The sequence below is a fragment of the Mirounga leonina genome, unplaced genomic scaffold (assembly GCF_011800145.1).
Source record: "Mirounga leonina isolate KUSES-001 unplaced genomic scaffold, KU_Mleo_1.0 Mir_180, whole genome shotgun sequence".
In the NCBI taxonomy this organism is placed as follows: Eukaryota; Metazoa; Chordata; class Mammalia; order Carnivora; family Phocidae; genus Mirounga; species Mirounga leonina.
This window is the reverse complement of record NW_023270469.1, coordinates 26314050-26336614: the sequence shown is the minus strand read 5'-3', so window position 1 is coordinate 26336614 and position 22565 is coordinate 26314050. Positions and strand designations below refer to the sequence as shown.

At 61.2% G+C, this 22565-nt stretch overlaps 1 protein-coding gene across 1 annotated transcript; it reads left to right on the top strand.

Moving 5' to 3' along the window:
• Positions 1-1507: 1507 nt before the first annotated feature.
• Positions 1508-19781, top strand: MMP15 (matrix metallopeptidase 15). The gene is made up of 10 exons (XM_035025101.1): positions 1508-1669; positions 11962-12110; positions 12796-12924; positions 14211-14518; positions 14874-15035; positions 16034-16287; positions 16660-16798; positions 17722-17872; positions 17964-18079; positions 19238-19781. Exons 1-10 carry the CDS (start codon positions 1508-1510, stop codon positions 19687-19689), a joined length of 2022 nt encoding a protein of 673 aa, XP_034880992.1. The 3' UTR covers positions 19690-19781.
• The last annotated feature ends 2784 nt before the right edge of the window (positions 19782-22565 follow it).

Sequence of the window (22565 nt, the reverse complement as noted above, 5' to 3'; positions counted from 1 at the left end):
CCCATTCCCAGTGCTGGGAAGTGGCAGAGGAAAGGAAAGGTCTCCACCCTCCTGCCCTCCCCACCGGGTCTTCACCTTGCAACCCTAGGGCCAGTCTGTGGGGCCAGGACTGCTGTCCATCTGGATTCACAGCCTCTGCGGACTTTAGACCGCCCCCCCACCACCACCACCCCAGGCCGTCTGCATCCACACAGAGGGATCTTAAGCTGCTCCTGCAATAGGGTTAAATCTAGCACTTTCAGCTCAGCTCTGTGGAAGTTTTGCCCACTGGCCCATCACCTTGTGGAACTGCACTGTTATATTTCACTTGCACAAAACAATGTCCTCTGCTTGGACAGCCAAAGTGTGGAGACAGCAGAAGCATACTGGAGGCGGCAGGTAAGTGGCAAAAAGTGCAACTGCCTCCCTCTGAAACCTGTGCTCTTGCCCGTGCAAGGTGTCCAAACTCACTGGGCAACTGAGGAGGGTCACTCAAGGACCAGTGACATCCCGAGGCTTTGGAAAAGGCCCCTGGGGCCAACAAGCCGCTAGATTTTTATCTTTTTTTCCCCTAAGACAGGACACTTGGGTCCCTCTTCCCTCAGCTTCCCTTCCTGCCCTCCGCTGCCTTAGTATCCCTACACACCCCCCAGGTGGGAGAAAGAAGAGTCTTTCTTCCTCCTTGTTCCCTCCCTCTCTAGGGGGTTGCTAGGAAGGGGCGGGTGTCAAACCTTCTCTCCACAAGCACCGTGGGAGTGACGGGGGCGAGCTGGCAAGGATGCCCTCCTCCCGGGAAGAGTAAAAGGGCCGCTCGGTCAGAAGGAAACGCCGGCACCTGCTCCCGAGAAGCCCTCCGGCTGAGGTACCGCCGCTGGCCCCCGCCCGGGCCGGCGCGCGGAGCGAGCACTGGCCCTTTAAGAGCGGCGCGCGGGGAGGAGGGCTGGGAGCTCCCCGAGCTGCGCCGAACTCGCGGGGGACGTCGGGCGCCGGCTCCCTGGCTCGCTCACTCGCTCCGACCGGCTCCCTGCGCCTCCTCCCGGGACTGCGCGGGGACCCGGGCCCGGGCGGGCGCGGGGCGAGCAGAGTCCCCGGGCGGGAGGTGCGCGCTCTGGGCAGCACCCGGCCCCGGGCATGGACAGAGGGAGCTGGGCGCGCAGGGGGCGCCGCGGGACCGGGCGGCCGGAGCGCTGAGCCAGACAAAGGCTCAGGAGTTGCGCTAGCTTTCGGGAGCCGGGCCCCGGGCGCCGAGGCTGCGGGACCCCGCGGCGGGCGGCTCCGGCCGGCCACCTCCCCCCGCGGGCCGGCTCCGCGCGCCCGGACCTGCCTGCCGGCTTCTCCTCGGGCGTGGGAATTTGCCGAGGGGACCTAAGCGGCTCGGGCGGGGACAAGGACCGAGAGGTCTGCCGCGCGCCCGCCCGGCGGGGAGCCAGGGAGCGTCGCAAGTTTCCGAGCCGCGTGCGGGGCCCCGGCGCCGGCCAGCGGGCGAGCCCTGCGTGTAGCGCGCCCGGCCGGGCTAGGCGCCGAGAGCATGGGCAGCGACCCGAGCGCGCCCGGACGGCCCGGCTGCGCGGGCAGACTCCTCGGCGGCCGGGAGGCGGCGGCGCGGCCGCGACTGCTGCCGCTGCTCCTGGTGCTTCTGGGCTTCCTGGGCCGCGGCGCGGCGGCGGAGGACGCAGAAGTCAAAGCCGAGGTAAGGACCCCCGCCCGGCTCCTCCGCGGCGGGCTGGGGGTTTGGGGGGGGGGGGGGGGGGGAGCCACGCCCGCGGCCTGGGGCGAGGGGTGGAGGGCGCGGAGACGAGCCCCCGTCCTAGAGATGGGGGGCAGGGAAGAAAGGGGCCACCTAGCTGCCCCTCCCCAGCTCGCCCTCTGCGGCGCACCTCATGCCAAATCCTGGAGGGTGTAGGACTCGCGCCCGCTCGACCCCTACGGCCCTGCCCCGGTCACTGATCCGCCCCAGCCCGGGTCCCGGGAGTCGCTTCTGCTGCCCCCAGCCCTCGCTCCCCTCCTTCCCTCTCCCCGCGCGGCTGATTCCTCGAGAGTCCTGCGGGCGCGCCGTGACGTTCTCAGCGAGTGGGGAGGGGGCTGCCCTGGGGGGACCACGGGCGGAGCGGGCAGCTCTCCCGCCTCGGTAGCCTCTGGTCTGGGTGACAGCGAGCCGCGCGCGGCGGGCCGGGAGCGGGGGAAGGGGTGCGAACCTCCGAGAGAGCAGTCTCGGGTTGCGGGGCGCTTTGGCGACTTCCTTGGGCTCTTGCGCGGAAGCCGCCCCATGGCCAGGTGGGTCCGAGAAAGATCCTGTCTCCCCCCGGCGCTTTCTTCCACTAGCGCCCCTACGCGAGGCCTGGGTCGGAGAGAGCACACTCCGAACGTGTTATCAGGAGCCCGCCTGACGTCCCTCCGGAGCCCCGTCTCCGGATCGGTCCCGCTAGTGACCAGGCGCGGCCTCCTGGGCGCAGAGTGGGGTCCAACCAGCAACCCCACCACCACACGCCGCCTCCCACGGGGTCGCCCAGCGCGGTCCTCCCGAGCACGGACAGTGAGGACGCTAGCTTCGTTGCCCCAGTAAAAGCTGGGTCCCTTCTGTCCAGACTTCTAAGACCCGACTCCCTGCCCCGGACTACGAGAGGGGTGGGACTGGGCAGGAGTGAGGGGGTGGGAGGAGAGACGCGCCTCTGTGCCAACCCCGGTAGGCTCGGGCCTCGGTGCCCTTGGGCCGGCCTGGAGCCTCCCGCAGCCCGGGCTGTGGGCCTGAGTGCCTTCTATTTGCAGCCGGGCCGGTGCTCCCTCCCAGCCCCCCGGCGGCTTCCCCACCTCCCCCGGCAGCCTGGGAGATTTTTCCGATGGAAGCCTGCCCTTCCCCGCCCTACTTTAATAAAAGCATGGAGGAAGGGCAGGGAATTCCTCCCGGCTCAAGTTACACCTCCCAGCCAGTTCCCCACCTGCTCTGCCCTCCCTCCCTGGCCTGGCCAGGGAAAGCTGCGGGAGCCAGGCCTTGGCAGGAGGTGGAGTGGGAGCCCAGCCCATGCCCAGTCCAGCTGCCCCCTCTTTTCACACCGGGGGTCAGGCAGGGGCTTATAGGGAGCTCCTGCTGGTGGGGACTCCTATCCAGGTACTGGGTAGAGAGTGCTTATTAGGCCCACCTGCTACTCTGGAGAGGAGGAGCCAAGGACTGCAAGTCATAGACCCACCCTTGAGGAGTTTACAATCTATTTAAGAATGGCATCTCTGCGGGCACCTGGGTGACTCAGTTGGTTAAGTGAAGGCCTTCGGCTCAGGTGATGATCCTGGAGTCACAGGATCGCATCCTTATCAGACTCCCAGCTGAGCAGGGAGTCTGCTTCTCCCTCTGACCGCCCCCCCCTTATGCTTGTGCTCTCTCTCGTTCTGTCTCTCAAATAAATAAAATCTTTATTTAAAAAAAAAAAGGAATGGCATCTCTGCACAGGAAGCAATTATGGATCAAGCTGGAATTTGGTGGCCATGCTTGTGAATTGGCATCCTGGATGGATGGGGCGCTGGGACCTATAGTTGGAGGGGCTTTACTCTCTTTCCTTTGTTTCTGCTCCTCCATCACTCCCCTCCTCTCCCAGCTGAGGGAGTACCCATAGCCCAGGGCCTGCACCATCAGCCCTGAGTACCCTCAGACCAGGGCCCTAAACCTGTGGTGGCTCTGGCTAGAGATTTGTGACTGGCCTGCAGGCTGTCTCCTGGGGGAAATCCTGGGTTGGGGCATTGCTGGAGGAGACTCTGGAAGGTAGAGGACCCTTGATGTTGGAAGCCAAGGTAGACAGAGGGGTAGAGACAGGTGGACTATCCCAGCAACTACAGTTGGCTTTGGGGCACAGGCTGTTCTTTGGAGTCTGTCAAGTCTGTCCAGATTTGGGCCCAAAAAGTCAAACAGCTTTAGCAACCAGCCAGGAGGCCATGGGAGAACTGTCCCCAGGCCCGTGCTAGCCAAGGACCAGCATCAGAGACCCCTAGGCCTGGCCCTCACCCCAGAACCCCCGTAGCTCCAGACTTAAGACCCAGTCGGGCCATGGCTGGGACCTTCTCTGAGTGGCCTGACAACTGAGTCAAGGCCAGCCCCTCTCCCTTCCCTCTTCCTCCTCCCAGGACAGTTTCACCGGACTAAGGAATCAGGTCACCCGGAACCTGCAGAAGTTTCGCCTTCGCTCCACTTTTCATTCTCTTCTCTACTCACAGACCACTCCTCTCCATAGTCTGTTTCAAAACCCAGAGAGAACTGGGCTGATTGGCGCGGCCAGGGACCTGGCGTCCCATTGGGCCCTGCCCTTCCCGCTCAGTCCTCTGCCAGGTCCCAGTGCTGGGGCTGCCCCAAGGTCCAAGCTCCAGGCGGTCAGCTGCCTCCACGCAGAGAACAGCCCAGAGGCGTGTGCTTGTTTGAACAGCCTATCTGCCTGACCTGCCCATTCTGACCCCTGGATGAAAACGCCTTCCTTTGTCCCACCCCAAGGAGCAGAAGAAACGACCCAGAAACACACCCAGATCCCCCACAGGAGACTTTCTCCAGACCCCCCAGCACTCATGGCCTGTGCGCTCTGAGGCCAACTCAGAATGGTAACACCGCAGCCCTGGGAGAGCCCTGCCCTGCCGAGCGCTCGGTTCCGGCCCCTTGGGGCCTTGACGAGATGCTCCCTGCTATCCTCACCTCTGCCCAGCTGGGATTTTGACTTCTGCCTGAGGCCAGCTATGGGGGTTGCTGTGGTCACCACTGCCCCCCACCTCAGATTATAAGACTGAATTTGGCATACTCCCCCAAATTCATAGGTTGAAACCTGACTCCCGAGGCAATGGTATTAGGAGGTGGGCCTTTGAGAGGTGATTAGGTCATGAGGATGGAGCCCTCTTGAATGAGATTGGTGCCCTTACAAAAGCTGCCCGAGAAAGCTCCCTTGCCCCTTCTGCCATGTGAGGGCACAGCAAGAAGTAGGTAGTCTGCACCCCAGAAGAGAGCCCTCCCCAGAACCCAGCCGTGCTGCCACCCTCATCTTGGACAGCCGGGGCCTCCAGAACTCTGTGCAACGCATGTTATAAGCTGCCCAGTTTATGGTATTTTTGTTATTGCAGCCTGGACAGACTTAAGACATTTGGCATCTTCCATGTCATCCCAAGGTTGATGTGGCTCACACAGCTGGCCACTCAGGCGGGGGCCGAGCCCCATGGCCAGCTCTGCTTTCCGACCTGGAGATGTGGTCTCTGAGGCAGCAGAAGCAGAGAGGGGTCGGGGGCTGTCTGCTCAGATGCCCTCCACCACACAAGGTCCTGGCAGAACCCCACAGATGAATGTGACTGGGCCCTTTGGGGGAGGTAGCCCAGATGCTGCATCCCCAGGCAAGAAGAGCATAGGTACACAAGCTGGGCTTGGATCAGAGAGACAAAGAAGGGCGCCTCTTACCAGATCCTACGGCCCTGGTGGGAACAGCAGGTAATAAGCAAGAAGACCCAACTCAATCTCTGACAGCTGGACAGACAGATGAGGACCTAGGTGCCAGCCATCATCCAGCCTGTAGAGATGCTTCCCATCCTACTGCCATCCGATGATTGAGCTGCCAGAGCCGGGAGGCCAGGGTGTGGAGCAGCTTTCCAGGGCTGGCCCTTAGCCCTGAGAACTACCTTGTCCTCCCAGGACTGACTGCCGCCCTGGAGGGGTGAGAGCCCAGCTTCACGTCGAGCATTTTGGAGCATGGCACTGGGTACACAGGAAGCGCCTGCAAATGGTGGCCAAGCACAGTGACAATGAGCAGCAAGTAGCATTTGCTGTTGCATGCTGGGCAAAAGGCTGCAGGGTGCCATCCTGTGGGGAGCCTGCGGGGCTGGAGCCAGGCGGGAAGGAGGTTGTAGGGGTGGGGCAGAGCTGCCCTTGGCCATCCCCCAACCTATCCAGCCACCCAGGCTTTGCCCCATGAGTAGCCCTATCAGCAATGATAACGCCTACAGGAGAGTTTCCAGGTGAGGCCTCAAGGCCTGGCTCTCAGCCAGCCCCCAAACCACTAGCAAACAGGACACTTTCACCCCGCCCCACTGGCCAAAGGACCCATCTGTTTTCCCCTCCAGGTTAAGGATTGCAGGAGCAGGCTGGTAGGGGGCAGGGTAAAGAAACCCAGGAACTCAGGCAACCACCTCCTTCCTGCTTCCCTGGCTGGACATCCCCCACCCCTCCTACTCCCCCTGCCACCCAGACCCCCTTCCCCAGCTGCAACTGTAACATAGTGGGGGAGGGCAGCTTGAGCCCCAAATAAGCAAGTGTGTTCTTCTGGAACTGCTAAAATATGGACCGTGCTGCCTGGAAAGGTAAAGGATCCACCAAGGACAGGGGGCCTGGCTTGGTGCCCCCTCTCCTCACTGGCCTTGATCTAGGTCATCTGTGCTGTCGTCCCTGTGTGGTGGGAAGGGAGTGATAATACTGACTCTGCTTTGCAAGGAAGGAGCAGGGGGCTCAAAGAAGCTTAATTAGCCCCCCTCCATCACTCGAAGGCCTGTTTGGCAGACAAGCAGTCGGGACCCAGGGGCAGGTGTCCCTGGGAGGCAGGTTTCTGCTCAGCCTGAGGAGCAGCTTTCCAACAGTAATTGATGCCCAAAGACAGAATGGGCTACCTTGGTGGCAGTGGGCACCCCATCTCTGCAGGGGTGCAGGCTGCAAGAGTCCTGGGCCCCGCTATGGTCCATAGAGGCTTCAGTGAGGTAGCTGGATTCGACGGCCTTGAGGTCTTCTGCAGACTGAGGCTGGATGAGTCTAGGGCTGGGTTGGGTCACCTCGCTGGTGAATGGGCTCCTGGCTCAGATCCCCTGGAGAGGGTGGGCCCAGTGGCCCCGGGGTGCATGCTCTGCATCTGCAGAGTCTGTGGCTTCCCAGGATTACTAATCTCTTTCGGCACCGGCTCTGTGCCGGCCAAGACTGGGAGTGCAGAGGCAGGCAAGGCCTTGGCCTGCTCCCAAGAGCCCACAGACCAAGATACAGGTAAGGGAGACAGCACGACAGGACTTCACACCATGGAAGGTCCGGGTCCGTCACCGGCAGCCCTGACCAGATGCCTTTCATGCCTGACCGGCAACCCTGCCAGGGCGTGCTTGGACTGCCGAGAGCTGGGTCCGATAAGGCGGTGGGAGCGGCCCCAGCACTCTGAGGCCGGCAGCTGGGGAGCTGGCTATGGTGGCAGCAGGCGTGCTCCCCTCCCCCCGCCCCCCACAGCCGCTTCATGCACAGTATCGATCCGCAGCTCCTTCTCAGACATACCCTCCCTGTGGGCCTGCCTTGGCATTGTCTCAGCAATTCGGGGGGGGCAGCCCTGCTGACGCGGCCCAGGGCCCAGACCCAGCCAGAGAGGTGGGGTGTGGGGAGGACTAGATGCCCTCCCCCCGTGCTGTGCTGGCTCTGCTCCTCGGGAGCTGGTGCTACTTCACAAGCGGCCTGGGCCAGGAGCACTGCTTGTAGGCTCCAGTTCTAGCCAGACAGCTGTGTGACCCCGGGTGGGCCACTCGCCCTCTCTGAACCTCACTGTCTGTATAATGGGGACGGGGTACTTGTGAGCGTTGAATGGGATGAGGGTAAACTGCCCGGCCCGCGGCAGGTTCTCAGCCTTCTGCTACCGTGTTCATGGCCTCTCCCAGGGGCCGGGGGGCCAGGAATCTCTCCTCAGACTCCTGATGGCCCCACGTTTCCTTACCTGGGGTTAGCCACTCACCTGAAGCATTTATACATACTTTTTTTTTTTTTTAGATTTTATTTACCTATTTGAGAGAAACCATGAGCGGGGGGAGGGGCAGAGGCAGAGGGAGAAGCAGACTCCCGACTGAGCAGGGAGCCTGACGCCCGGGACTCGATCCCAGGACCTTGAGATCATGACCTGAGCTGAAAGCAGCCACTTAACCTACCGAGCCACCCAGGTGCCCCACATCTAAACATACTTATGGGATGGGGCCTAGAGCTCAGGAAAGAAATGGCTGGAAGAAGCCGGGTGAGTAGGTTCTCTCTGCATGGGCCCTAGAGCTCTTTTCAACCTTCCCTGCCTCCCCCTGGACAGTGGCTCTCATAGAGGAGCTCCTCCCTACTTTGCTGCTTCCTGACCCATCTGTGCCTCAGTTTCCCCACCTGAGAAACAAACTTTCACTGCTTAGCATTACCCCACCTGTGGGACTCTAGGTAACAAGGAAGAAAAGGAGGCTACTTTTGTAAAGGACAGACTTTACAGTCACCAATAGGAGCAGGAGCTCCTCCTCAAGTTTGAGACTAGGAGGTTGGTCATGACCTTGGGAATCACGACCCCCTTTTGGCCCATGGCAGCAGAGCATGTCAGCAAGCTGGGACTTTAGGGGTACACGCAGCCCCTGTCACACACCTGTGCACCCCGATCCCATGCTCTTTTCCCTCCGCGTCCTCACCTTCTGGGTTTGTCACACTCAGTCCAGCAGTAGGGTGGAGAGAAACATCCTCCCAGACACACGGGACAGGAAAAGCCCACACAGCCCTACGGGTGTTGTAGACTCATGGGCACTTGGCAGTCAGCCCTGAGCACAAGTTTGCCAGAGTCAGGCAGGCTCCAGCAGCTTCTCCGCCCTTGCTCTGGGGCTCGGCTGCTCGGCCCAGGCCGCGTATCTGCTCTCCTCCCTCACGTGCCATTGCTCCCCGGCCTGGCTTCTCATCCTGGCCATGGCCAAGGGCATTGGTCACCAGGAGACTGAGGGCTCAAGGCTTGGCTGATGCTGAGATGGAAGCTCTTGGCCTCCCTAAGACCTCAGTGGTGCTTGTCTGTGGGAAGGAGGGTCCACAGGCACCCATGGGACCTTCCTGGCAACCCCTGAGCTGCCCCCAGGAGTGAAGGGCCTCTCATCCCCATCGGCCCTGCTGGGCTCTGGAGCTCTTTACTGCAGACAGGCCCAGCTCCCCTCCCTTTCCCTCCCCAGGGCCCCAGCCTGAGCCTCCCCCTGTCACTGCAGACACCACTAATCAGCCCCTTGGTGGCCTGTGATTGCGCTCCCTGAGATATTTTTACCTTATGCAAATAGGTGATGTAGAGGCGCCCTCCTCTGTCAGCAGGCAGCTCCACCTCTCCCGCCACCCCCCTCTCACTGTCAGAGCTGGCCTCGCATCTCCGCCTTGCCTTCTGTGTCTGCCCCGGCTTCTTTGGGAAACTGCCCATTACAGGCAGTGGACTTCCCACCCTGCCCCTCCCATACACACACACCCTCAGGAGAGGTTTCCCGTGCTTGGGAAGAACAGGGAAGGAGCCCTGGGCCAGAGGGGCATGGAGGGTCAGTTGGGCGGGGGGCTGCCTCAGGGCCTCCCCCTGCTGCTTTGCCCTCACCTGAGGCCAGCTGGCGCTAAGGCCCTGTGGGAGACCAAACCCTTCAACTCTCTCAGGAGAGGCAAAAGGCTGCCGTTCCAGGGACAACCAGACAGGCCTTTGTCATTAATAATACATTTACTGAGCACCTTTCCCTACACGGCACATTGCCATGCAATGGTGAGGACCCCCCATCGAATCCTCACAGAAAGCTGTGCGAGGGGCGCCTGGGTGGCTCAGTCGTTAAGCGTCTGCCTTCGGCTCAGGTCATGATCCCAGGGTCCTGGAATCGAGCCCCACATCGGGCTCCCTGTACCTCGGGAAGTCTGCTTCTCCCTCTCCCGCTCCCCCTGCTTGTGCTCCCTCTCTCTGTGTCTCTCTCTGTCAAATAAATAAATAAAATCTTAAAAAAAAAAAAAAAAGAAAGAAAGAAACCTGTGCAATGAGGCAGGTCCTGGTCTGGCCCACCCCGTAAGTGGGCTTTTTTTTACCTCTGCAAGTTCCTCCCCAGTGCCTCCTGGAGGGCAGTGCCCTGGACCAGCCGGCCTGCTGACCCCTCTGGCAGCCCCAGCTCCGCTGCTCCAGCCACTGTCCCAGGGCAGGGGAGCTGCTCGGCGACAGAAGCTCCCCACTGAATGGCCAGGGCTCTGGGGTCCTCTCCTGCCTCCTTTTCAGCCTGACATGGTTTTCAGTAAATACAGCACTTAATGAGTAGATGTTTGATTTTTTTTTTTTTTAACAGCACTAACTTGTGCACCTGGAAATAAATAAAAACTTGGCGGTCTTTAGTCTGACGACAGCCTAAAACACAGGAGGCATGCAGCCACACCTCAGAAGTGGCTGGGCCAGAATCTGTCCCCAGCTCTGTCACCAGAGCTGATGGCTGTTTCCCAGGGCCTGAGAGGCCTGGAAGCTACGGCCGGGCACCTGTCCATGTCACCCTCTTTCGCTCAGCAGCCACTCCCTCCAGCGGCCACCTGGGCACCGCTGAGCCAGCTGGGTGGGCCGCCCAGCCATGCCAGGGGGCTGGCAGGTGGCACTCAGGGAGCAAGTCCTTGAGGACTTGGATGTGACGCTGGTGGCAAACAGACATGGGTGTGGCCCTGGCCAGCTGACACAGGGCTGTTGGTCCACGGCAACCACCATATCTGGCCATCACCCTGCCTTATGGGACTTTGATGTGCAGCCTTAACCTTCCAGAGCCTCCCAGAGAGCAGGCCTCAGGTGCCCTCACCCTGGGGGGCCCCCAGAGACCCAGGGTGGAACAGGAAAGGTACAAAGGACATTTCCATGTGGCCAGAGCCCATAGCAGTCCCCGGCCTCTGTGCTCACCAGCAGCCTCGCGTGGCTGTCACCATGCTGTCACAGCCAGGATGGATTCTTAGCACAATTCAGCTTGGCTCATCGGGGATCCCATCCTCCAGTTGCGACTGTGACAGTCATGTCTGCTCGCAGCCTCGCAGGCGTGAAGCCCTCCCTCTGCAGGAACACCTGGTCTCCCCAGGGAGCCTGGAAGCCCCTGGAGGTCAGCACACCTCTCCCGCGGTCCTCCACAGCCTCCAGCTGGTACGGCGTCTGGCACGGAGAGGGCGCCACAGAAACACTTGGCAGGAGGTGGGGGGGCGGTGGATGCATGGACAGATGGATAGATGGAGGAGGAGACTTGCCCAGCAAGCTCTGGAAGGGGACGGCACCCCCATTGTGTGCCAGCCACTTTTCCCAGGGCTGCCCAATTGTTCCCTGAGAAAACTCAGGCCCGGTGAGAACAAAGCGTTTGTGGCAAAGCAGGGACTGAACTTCAGGTCTCCTGTCCCACCCTATTGGGCCTGGGTGGTCTGCCCTAATCCATCTGCTCTTCTTCCGAGAGGCTTACAGTCTGCAGGGGAGCAGCACCAAGGAGCTGGTTTTCCTACTTGGTGAGACCTCAAGAGGTTCTGAACCCTTCAGGGTCCCCAGCAGTCTGCCAGGAATGGTAGGGGGCCCGCCCTGGAGCGGCCAGTACAATAATAAGGACAGCTACTGTGGACTGTCCTCACGGACACAGTTCCCATCCTAATGGGGGAAGACAAACAATAAACAGCAAAGTGAAATATATAATGTGTTAGACGACAAGTACAGGGAAGGACAAGAGAGAATGCAGAGTATGCACTTGGGGGTCTTCTTTTAACATTGTGTTGTCAGAGAAGACCCCTCCAACAAGGTGAGGTGAAAGCAGAGACCGAGGAAAATGGGGGTGGGAGGCATACAGATGCCTGAGAGAGAGTATTTGGGCAGCAGGAACAGCAAGTGCAAAGGCCCTGAGGCAGGAGTGTGACCATCGGGGAGGCGGGTAGGAGTGAGGGCTGAGGGCTGAGGCAGGGGGCAGGTAAGGAGGGCCTGGCAGCTCCTGTAAGAACTGGCTTTTTCTCTGAGCTGGGAAGTCTTCGGAGGATTCTAAGCAGAAGCAGATTGACCAGACCTGACTTGTAAAGGCCTTTTGTTCTGGCTCTTGTGTGAGAACAGACTGCAGGAGTGGACACGGGGAGAGCAGTACGAAGGCTCACACGGTCACCAGCAGCAGGAGGGGGTGGCAGCCCTGGCAGGGTGATGGTGGCCATGGCAGGCGGTCGTCGGGTGCAGGCTGCATGTGTTCAGAGGTAGTGGCGCCAGTCATGCTGAGGCAGGGGTGGCCTCTCCTTTGCAGAACTGGCTGAGGCTCTATGGCTACCTGCCCCAGCCGAGCCGTCACATGTCCACCATGCGCTCCGCCCAGATCCTGGCCTCAGCCCTGGCCGAGATGCAGCGCTTCTATGGGATTCCCGTCACGGGCGTGCTCGACGAAGAAACCAAGGCGTGAGTCCCTCCGTCGGGCCCTTCCCAGGCCCCAGTGGCACCTGCCCTCCTTCTGGCCTGCTCTGACAGGGGTTTGGCAGGTGGAGTTTCCAGAACAGAGAGGCTTAGATAAGAAATGGCAGATGGCTGGGTCTTCCCTGTGCTCGTTCTCACTGGCTGGGAGAGGCGGCCTGAAGCTTTGTGTCGCGGAAGCTCCTGAGGCGAATCGGGCTGGGCGCCAAGGAGCACGGGATTGATTAGTGATGTCTGCCACAGGCACGGGGGATGGGGGGAAGCAGCACGCAGGCCCTGGGCCCTGGCTGGGACATTTGGTGCTGCGCTGAGTCTGACCGAGGTGACGGGACCCAAAATTGCATCCTGAGCACGGCCTGAGCATAACGTATCACGGACGGAGGGCCTCAGGAGTAACTCTCCCATTCCTGAGTGATACCAGTGAAAGGGGGCTCACCTTCGTGGAGCCCCTGCTGGGCACTCGGTCTTCCAGTCTGAGTCAACGTGCCTGTTTCTCTGATGAGGAAACTGAAGAGCAGAGAGAGTCCCACCCCCCACGACACCCATACAAAGGGCAACTCGAGGCCAAAGGCAAAAGGATGGAAGAAGGTGGACTGCCTGGAAGAGGCAGAGCCAAAGCAGGCAGGCATCAGGAGGGAGGGTCTGGGCTTAACGCTCTGTGCCCGTGATGCAGGTGGATGAAGCGACCCCGCTGCGGGGTGCCAGACCAGTTTGGGGTGCGTGTGAAAGCCAACCTGCGAAGGCGGCGGAGACGCTATGCCCTCACGGGGAGGAGGTGGAGCAGCTACCAGCTGACCTTCAGGTAGGGACCTCTGCTGTCCAGGGCAGAAGCCCTCCCACGGCATCGGCCAGACACTGCCTGCTCCCCTCCCCACCTGGGCCGAGGCCTCAGGCTTCCCAGGGGGCTTGTCTGGAAGGCTTCCTTTCCCAGAAGCCCACCCCAGGGTGCCCAGCATAGACCGTCCGACCCGCTCCCACGCTGACAAGATCAGCCGCATATCCTAGGCAGTCTTCCCCCAGCGAAGGTCAGGACCCTTGGAGCTGCTTCCGCTCTGTCCTCCTTCCCTCCCGGCTCCCCGCCCCACCCGCCAGCAGCTGGGGGGCTGGCCTCACAGATGGGGGCCTCCGCAGTGCCTGGCACACGGGGCTTCAGGCATCTAAGGGGTGGGGGGGGTGGCAAGGTGTTGGAATCCAGGCATCTGTCAAGTGGGCAGACAGCAAGTCCCCAGCAAAAACCCTGGTCCAGGCACCCTCCTCCTTTGGCAAGAATCCCCCCCCTGCCGCCCAGCCACGTGGCAGTCCCCAAGGGATCCCCTTCCTGTTTTAGTCCAGCCACGGCCCCACCCGCAGCTCATCTCCCGAGGAAGAGCGGCTCCTGTGGCCACTTAGACCCCAGGCCCCCAGAGCGAAGTCATGGCCCAACCAGCTTTTAATGGAGGAGATCTGTCCAGCACACAGAAGCTTAATCTGATTTATGTGGCTAATACCAGGCCTCCTCCTGCCTTTATCACGTGCAGACTCGGGGCCCGTGTTCTCCATGAGCTCATTCACGTCATCCTCCCAGCTCCCCAAGATGAGAGCAGGACTCTCCTTTTCCCATTTTACAGATGCAGAAACTGAAATACAGAAAGACGAAGTCGCTTGCCCAAGGTCATGTAAATCATGTCAGAGCCCGGCCTTGAACTCGGGACAGCCTGACCCTAGAGTCCAATAATCAGAACCGCTTGGCCAGTATTTCCTAAACCTCAGCCATTTGTCTCCAAACCGTCTAGTTCTTTCTCTTAGCTACATAGCACCTGTTCTTTTATTTGCTTCATGGTTTTCTTATTTAAGCTAATTGGGCGCCATGCAACCTTATTTAGTGATATCCTCATGAACTCCCGGGTTTGAAGTGTTAGTTCTCCTTCTCAGATTCACATCAGAATAAACTAATGGTTGGTATTGATGGGCACTGTCGGTGAACCAGCTCAGATCTTAGGCATGTCTCTTGGGACCATGTGTCTTCACCCCCACCCAGTGGGTGATAGCAGTGGACAGTGGAACCCAGTAGGCCCTGGGTTCACTCGTTGTCTCCCTGCCCACCTGCAGCATCCAGAACTACACAGAGAAGCTGGGATGGTACCACTCACTGGAGGCAGTGCGAAGGGCCTTCCGCGTGTGGGAGCAGGCCACCCCCCTGATCTTCCAGGAGGTGCCCTACGAGGACATCCGACTGCGGCGGCAGAAGGAGGCTGACATCATGGTACTCTTTGCCTCTGGTTTCCACGGCGACAGCTCACCATTTGATGGCACGGGGGGCTTTCTGGCTCACGCCTATTTCCCTGGCCCTGGTCTGGGCGGGGATACCCATTTCGATGCAGATGAGCCCTGGACCTTCTCCAGCACTGACCTGCATGGTGAGGACACCTGGCCAGGGCAGGGGAGGGGAGGCACAGCCGGCCCTGGGCATTGCCCTCTGAGCCGGTTCAGCAGTTACAGGGTTGGGAGGGGAGAGCTTCCCTTGCGCCTTTCTCTGGAGCACTGACCCTCCATCTCAGTCTGTCGTCCCAGGATCTCTAAGGGGTGGTAGGGAAGGGAAGGAATCATCGTACCCATTTCCCAGGTGGGGAAGCTTGAGGCCCAGCAGTCAAGAGCAGCTCAGCCTCTCCTAAGATTGGCAGAAGGGCCAGCTCTCTGATAGCGTCAGCCCACAGGGCCTGTGGTGGCCGGGTCCTAGGCCAGGTCTGACGGTGCTGCCCGCCCCCACCGCAGGGAACAGCCTCTTCCTGGTGGCAGTGCATGAGCTGGGCCATGCGCTAGGGCTGGAGCACTCTAGCAACCCCAGTGCCATCATGGCGCCGTTCTACCAGTGGATGGACACCGACACCTTCCAGCTGCCCGAGGACGACCTCCGGGGCATCCAGCAGCTCTACGGTGAGCGGGCAGCGTGCGTATGGCTAGGGGAGCTCTGCACGCCGGCTCTCAACTCCCAGCCCGACGAGGCATAGGTAGCACCACTAACCCTGTTTCGTAGATGAGGAAACAGGTCCAGAGAGGATTAGTGACTTGTCCACATCACTCAGTGAGTAACTGATGGGGCTAGAAATCACACCCAGGGCTGACCGACTCTAGGGCCTGGCCCTCCCCCAGGGCCTTCATGGGGGCTCCAGGCTGGGTCCCCAAAGCCCCTCACTGACCCCTCCTTTCCTCCTCGGGGTCAGTGGTAATATTATTAGACTGGGAATGCCCCTGGGGTCCCAGACCCCGTTCCTCCCACTCTCGCTCCCAACCCCAGCCTCTCCAGTGAGTGTTGTTGGCTTATCACTGCCCAGTGGCTTTGAGGCAGGTGGTACCCCCAACTCAGGCCCCACCCAAGAAGGCCTCCAGTGGTAAGGTCGCCTGAGGACCAGTACTGTGGGTCAGGGCCTGTGCCCAGTGCCCCACTGAGCCCCTTGGTAGGGCTGGCGGTACCTGCCCTGCGGGGCACATGGCAGACAGTCCCTTACAGACACCCCGGCAACCTGGCAACGAGATGGGCCCTCGGCAGAGGTCACAGGGCCGTGTTCTCTCCTCTGCATGTGTCCCTACTTCCTGGTCCACTGAAGCAGGCTAGTGTCCTGAGGGGACTGTCCCCAAGGGAACGTGGAGTCAGGGGCAGCCTCAGGGGCACAGTGACCCACGTCCAGTGTGGGGAGGTCGAGGAGGGGGCTGTATGGAGGAGGATGGAGGTCCTGAGGGTGATAGCTGGTATGGGGGAGGGGTCTGCTATGGACAAACAGGGACTTGCACCGTGGCTAGGCCTACCACCAAGGCAAATATCCCTCCGGGCTGGGGGCCCCAGGGTCCCCTGGTTCTGAGTAGGAGAACCTGGCATCCTGGCTGGGTTCTGGCGCTACCTGCTGACTTCCCACTCCCCTCACCCCACTCTGCAGGCACCCCGGATGGCCAGCCACAGCCCACCCGGCCTCTCCCCACCGTGACTCCCCGGCGACCAGGCCGGCCAGATCATCGGCCCCCCAGGCCCCCCCAGGCCCCACCCCCAGGTGGGAAGCCGGAGCGGCCCCCAAAGCCAGGGCCCCCAGCCCAGCCCCGAGCCACGGAACGGCCTGACCAGTATGGCCCCAACATCTGCGACGGGGACTTTGACACAGTAGCCATGCTGCGTGGGGAGATGTTCGTGTTCAAGGTCTGGTCCCTGCCCATGCCTCCCCTAGCCCCTTGGCCCCGTCTCAGAGCAGGAGAGCAAGCCCCACATCCCACTCCCTGGGGCCTTTCCCCACCTGGCTGCCCAGGCAACCCCACCCCTCCTTCACTGAGCAGCCTATGGGGAGCCATCAGACCCCAGACCAAGAAGAAACCAGCCTGAGGGACAAGGGGCTTGACCAGGGTGACACAGACCTGCAGGGGCCTATGCCCCACCCAGGGCTCCCTCCCCGGGGCCGCCCTGGCCTTCCGAGCTACCCCTCCAGATCTCCCTGACCTGGGAAGGGGTGGATCAAGGAGATGCCTCTCCCAGGAGGAGGCTTGCTCTGCCCACTCACACACACGCCTTCCCCAGGGCCGCTGGTTCTGGCGGGTTCGACACAACCGTGTCCTGGACAACTATCCCATGCCCATCGGGCACTTCTGGCGTGGTCTGCCCAGTGACATCAGTGCTGCCTACGAGCGCCAAGATGGGCGTTTTGTCTTCTTTAAAGGTAAGCTGGGGCAGGTGGGAGGCCTGGGCAGCCTTCCTGCCCTGGCCTCTGGCCTGGCCTCTGACCCGGCCTCTGACTCAGCGGCCTGAGGGAGGAAGAGAGCAAAGGGCTACATTGCGTGTGTCATCCTGTTGTCCACTGTGGGGGGAGACAAGTCAAGACAGGGGTGGGGGAGGTAGACAGAAACCAGGAGACACCCGAGTCCCTGAGGGCCAGAGGCTGCTCCTATTAGAGGTGAGAGTCCATCCTCCGCAAAGTGGGGGCTCCGCATCAGTTCCCTCCTTCCTGGCCTCTTGTGCCTCCGCAGCCCCTCCTCGTAAGAACAGATCCCCCAAGTCCACTCGGGCAGGATTTCTGGGTTCTGCCAGCAGCGACAACGGAGCTCCCTACCACCAGCTCTCCCTCAGGGGCCTTACCCCCCTTGGGAGGGCCTCAAGGGCAGTACCCCCCAACGGACTAGCTGTGTCCCCAGCCCCCTGCCGGCCTCAGCTCATGCTAAAAGCCCCCAGGCCCGGAGGCCAAGCAGGGCTCCCCTCTTTCCTCTCTCTGTACAAGAACTATTTATGGGGGCGGGCAGATGTTCACGCGGTAATGCAGGCCATGTATAGGGTGACTGTGTGGTGTGTGTAGGTGTGAGTGAGTGACTTGTACGTGTGTATGTCGCAGGTGCCCATGAGTGCCAAGTGCGGGTGACATGCAAGTGAGTTGCATTGTGCGTTGTCTTGGGTATGTGTAGGGGTATGATTGTGTGTATGTGTGGTGAGAAAGAGAGAGAGAGAGAGTGTGTGTGTGTGTGTGTGTGTGTGTGAGTGTGGCCATGGATGTGAATGGACTTGTGGGCCCAGGATCACATTCCCCGAGTCCCCTCCCCACCCAGCCCCCTCAGCCCCAGGCCTGTCCTCGCCCATCCCCCACTCCTGCAGGTGACCGCTACTGGCTCTTCCGAGAAGCGAACCTGGAGCCTGGCTACCCACAGCCACTGACCAGCTATGGCCTGGGCATCCCCTATGACCACATCGACACGGCCATCTGGTGGGAACCCACAGGTCACACCTTCTTCTTCCAGGAGGACAGGTGAGCACCCCCTACCCCAAAGCGAGAAGGCCTCAGTCCAACCCCCCCCACCCACCCAAAGAAAACCCACACCCGGTGCTTTTGGTCACAGGTACTGGCGCTTCAATGAGGAGACGCAGCGTGGAGACCCCGGCTACCCCAAGCCCATTAGTGTCTGGCAAGGGATCCCTACCTCTCCCAAAGGGGCCTTCCTGAGCAATGATGCAGGTACCAGGGCCAACCCCCTGCAGTCTGCCTAGCACTCACCATCCCCCCTCCTCCACACCCAGGATTCACCCAGCATTGCGATGGCAGGTATGGGGGACACTGTGTCAGGCCCTGGGCCAGGGGCTTCCAAAGCATGACTCTCCTGATCCTTCCTGCATTGTCTCCATCCCCTTTTTACAGACAGTCAAACTGAACCAGCGAGTTTGAGTAAAGGGCCCCAAGTCCCACCACAAGGGAGTTGGGGAGTCAAGAGTCCAACCCAGGTCTGCCTGTGTCCAGAGCTGGCACTCAGGATGGCCTTGCTCCCTGCAGAGTCCAGCGGGGCCTGGGCAGCCCAGTGGGAGCCTGAATCCTGAGGGGGGTGAGCTTGGCTCAGGTCAGTGGGGGGCAAGGGTGCCCACTTTCCCACCTGGAAAGGAAGCTTGACCTCTGTCACTGTAACTGAGCAACAGGGAGCTGTGGCTTTTATTTCTCCAGTGGGGTCTCCGGCGACCTTAAGAAAAACCATTAGTCTTGGTTCTCAGGTTCCTGGTTCTTGAGCTCAGGGGAGGCCCTGCTGGCTTTGCCGGTGCTTAGGCAGGTCACATGGCGTCTGTGTATGATGGCATCACTCTGCAGCCGCTCTGATCTCATTGTGTCCAGCAGAGTATAGACTCACCCACGGTTCAGACTTGACCCTTCCTGGGGCTGAAGGCATGTGGGCAAGGTGCCCAAGGCCGCAGAGCTTGTCCAAGGCAGCGTTGGGCTCTGTTCCAGCCCAAGCTGCAGGCTGGCTATGTGGCCCTGAGCAAGACACTGGCCTCTCTGGTGTGGGCTGGAGCCAGTCCTGGGACAGGGTAGCAGGGCCTCCTGACTGTAGCCTGGGACACAGCGGGCTGCAAGACCCTTCCGCGTCCCACCCCGGTCAATGTCAGCCCAGCCAGGAAGCACCGAAGCATAGTCAGGCCCTTGACCCAAACCCGCCCGTCTCTGAGCCCGGTCTGGCTTCTGTATGTTGGGAGGGGGCAGATTTGAAAGTAGTCAGGCCAGCAAGTGAGGAGGGGGGTACTTTAAAGCCGGGGCGCCTTCAGCATGTCCTGGTCTTCTTTGAGGGTCTCGGGCGGGTGGGTGGGGCGCGGCCTGACACCACTCATCCCCGCTTGCCCCCCCCCCCCGCAGCCTACACATACTTCTACAAGGGCACCAAGTACTGGAAGTTCGACAACGAGCGCCTGCGGATGGAGCCGGGCTACCCCAAATCCATCCTGCGGGACTTCATGGGCTGCCAAGAGCACGTGGAGCCGGGACCCCGATGGCCCGATGTGGCCCGTCCGCCCTTCAACCCCGACGGGGGTGCAGAGCCCGGGGCGGGCGGGGCCGACGAGGAGGGCGAGGAGGGCCGTGAGGCCGGCGCGGGCGGCGGGGAGGGGACCGGCGAGGACGGGGGCAGCCGCGTGGTGGTGCAGATGGAGGACGTGCCGCGGACGGTGAGCGTGGTGCTGGTGCTGGTGCCGCCGCTGCTGCTGCTCCTGTCTGTCCTGGGCCTCAGCTACGCCCTGGTGCGGATGCAGCGCAAGGGCGCGCCGCGCGCGCTCCTCTACTGCAAGCGCTCCCTGCAGGAGTGGGTCTGACGCGCCGCGCCCCGCCCGCCTGCCCCCTCCGCGCTGCGGGGGCGGGGCCGCTGGGCCGCGAGCCGCAGCCTTCCAGGGCTCCCTCCGCCGTCCCCGCCGGCCCCGCCCCGTTGTTTATTTATGCCCAGGTTTTGTTGTTGGTGGTTTGTGGTTTGTTTTGTTTTGTTTTTGCACACTAATTGAGTATTCGTTTCTACTTTGCTGACCAGGAGCAGCGGTCCCTCCGGGCAGGGGTTAGAGCTTTCTAAATGGAGTCCTGCTCCGGACAGGGAGTGAGCCCCTCGCCCCCCCCCCCCCCCCCCCCCCCACCTCTGGCTTGGCGACAGCCAGAGGAGCAGAGGGTCAGAAGGCCAGCTGGAAAGTGGCTAAAGGGTTTCTGAGGCTCCTTCCCGCCCTGGGCCCTCCTCAGCCTGGGCTGGCTTTGGAGACGGGTGGGGCCTGACTGGTCTCCACCCACCTGAATCTCTGCCTTAGAAGAGTTTTCACCCAGGGGCAGCCCCTGGCCACAGGGGACAGAAGGGTGAGGTGGCCTACTGGCCCTGAGTCCTGTGGAGTTTTGATTCCTTCCCCGCCTACCCCTGTCAACCCATTACCAACGCCTACCCTGGCCCTGGCCAGCCGAGGGGCCCATACTCCCCAGCTCCCACATACCCCTTGAGCCTGCACCTCCTCCCCTCTCTGCAGAAGAGGCCCTGGGCCTGCCTTACCAAGGACCAAAGGGGGTCTGCCAAGGCCCCTCCACCCAGAGGCCTCACCCCCCCCAGGCTGGGCTTCCAGCCCCTGTCCACTCCTCTCTGAGCTATGACCCATCTGGACTCCTTCCCTGGGCTTCCACTCTCCCTCACCCACACCACCGTCCTCAGGGGTCTCGGAACCCCACCAGCCTCAGGCACCAGCTGCCAGGCTCCCAGCTGTCCCAGGAAGATAGGGGGCTGATGGGCGCCCACAGCCCACCATGCACCCGGCTTGGGGGTTCCTCCCCTCCAGCTCCCTGTCCCCCGGGGCACTGGGAGGAGGGACACTGGTGGAGAGAGGCCAGCAGCTCAGCCCCTCACACAGACTTGCGGGATGCGGCTGTGGAGCCCCCAAAGGAGCCCACTGTGGCCTGGAGACTCCCCTTCTCCTTGGCTCAGCCCTAAGGGCAGGGACACTTCCTCCTCCTTTTCCTTCCCAAAATAAGCAGGAGGCAAGGCTGCTGTGGAAATGGTACTGTACAGCCGGCTCCATCCCCTCTGCTTCCCCTCAGCCCTGAGCAAGCAAGTCTGCCACCCAGACCCCCAAGGCCCCTGGAGGGAGATGCATCTCATGGACTGGCCTGGAGGTCGGGTCTGGCAGCTTACTCCCCCCTCCATCCTCAGAACCGGAGAGCCAGCCAAGGGATGGGGGGTGGAGGGCAGTGTCCACCCCCATACATTTCTTTCTGTAAATACTCTGCACTGATTAAATTGTACAGCCGGCATGTGTGGCCTCATTGTAAGAGGCCCTGGGCCGGTGGGGCTGTGGGTGACAGGAGTCCAGGCCGCGATTAGGGCACTTGCCCTCCATGCGGAAGACACCTTGTTCCCAGTTCTCCGGGATTCCTTCCCAGTAGCCCTGGGAGGGGCAGAGCTCAGAGGAAGAGTGAGGGCACCAGAAGCAGGTTGGGCAGGGGACTGGGGTTAGCCCTGCTGGGGTGGGGCAGAGAAAGAGTGCAGAATTTACTGGACATTCATTCACAGTGAGAAAGGGCGTCCCAGCTTCCCACACGCAGTGTGTGTCTAGGAGGGGTGGGAATGCCAGGCCACGCCCCCCCGCCTTTCTTCCACCCATCCAGACTGGGTTCTGGGCAGCCTGAAGACCCAGCTTGGAGGCAAGAGATGGGAAGTGGTACCGCTTTGGATCTGGAAAGTTCTCCTTACCACATGCTCCGCTCAAAGGCTGGGGGGGGGGCACCCAAGATCTGCCTTGTCATCTTTGAAAAAGCAGATCTCACCCTGGGCAGCCTGCAGACGAGGCCCAAGAGAGTATGAGACTGAAGCTTTACTGCCCCTGGGGTCTGGGCATGGCTGGCAAGCCTTGGACCCCACATCCATCCTCTGGGCCACGCTACTGGGCACTGGCCTGCACCCCCAGAAATGCAATGGTCTGCTGTAGTGGGGTTGCACCCCAACCATGGAGCAGGCCAGGCCTCCACAATAGCTGGGGCAGGGTCCTTCAACCTGTTCCAGGCCCCACCCTCCCCTCAGCAGCAGACCTCCTCCCCGCCCCCCTCGATCCCACCCTTCCTCTCTTTGTGTTGAAAACTGGCTGAGAAAGCCCCAAAGGCCTCTCCGGCTCAGCTAGGAAATGGCCCGTGAACCATCCCCACCACAGGGGCCTTGGCGGGCAGCATCTTATCAGCTTTCTTGTGGCAGAAGCCACAGGGCCCCGCCCAGGTCTGCCTTCTGCTTGAAGGCCAGCGGTCACCGGCAAGTGGGGGCACAGGGACGAAAAAGGAGAGGACGCGAGACCTCTCACCGAGCTCTTCCTTAGAACCCAGGCCAGGGAAGAGACTTGGCAGAGGAGGCCTCGGCTTCTCAGGAAATCTCCTGAGGAGACTTCTACCCCAAACGCTCTGGTAAAATCTCAAAACAACCCCGTGGCTGAAGGAACAGCTCATCTGGTGAGCCCATGGGTGTGAAGGTCTCTGAGGTATGGTGTCAGGCCTCAGCCCTGCCTCACAACTTGACACCCGCTCCCCCTCCCCCTCCCCCAGGATTAACAGGAACCTGCATCTTTAAATTGGTTTTGTTTAATGTGGCTGCACCTAAACTCACCATGGGCCCCACAGCACCTGTCTTGCTAATTCCTAAGTAAGATAATTAAGACTTAATAGATACACAAAAAGCAGCAAAATC

Excerpts from the sequence above, each read along its gene's own strand:
- MMP15 (XM_035025101.1), top strand. The coding sequence starts at position 1,508 with ATGGGCAGCGACCCGAGCGCGCCCGGACGGCCCGGCTGCGCGGGCAGA. Across the intron at positions 12,925-14,210 it reads AGCTACCAGCTGACCTTCAG|CATCCAGAACTACACAGAGA; the intron begins GTAGGGACCTCT and ends GCCCACCTGCAG. Across the intron at positions 18,080-19,237 it reads CTTCCTGAGCAATGATGCAG|CCTACACATACTTCTACAAG; the intron begins GTACCAGGGCCA and ends CCCCCCCCGCAG.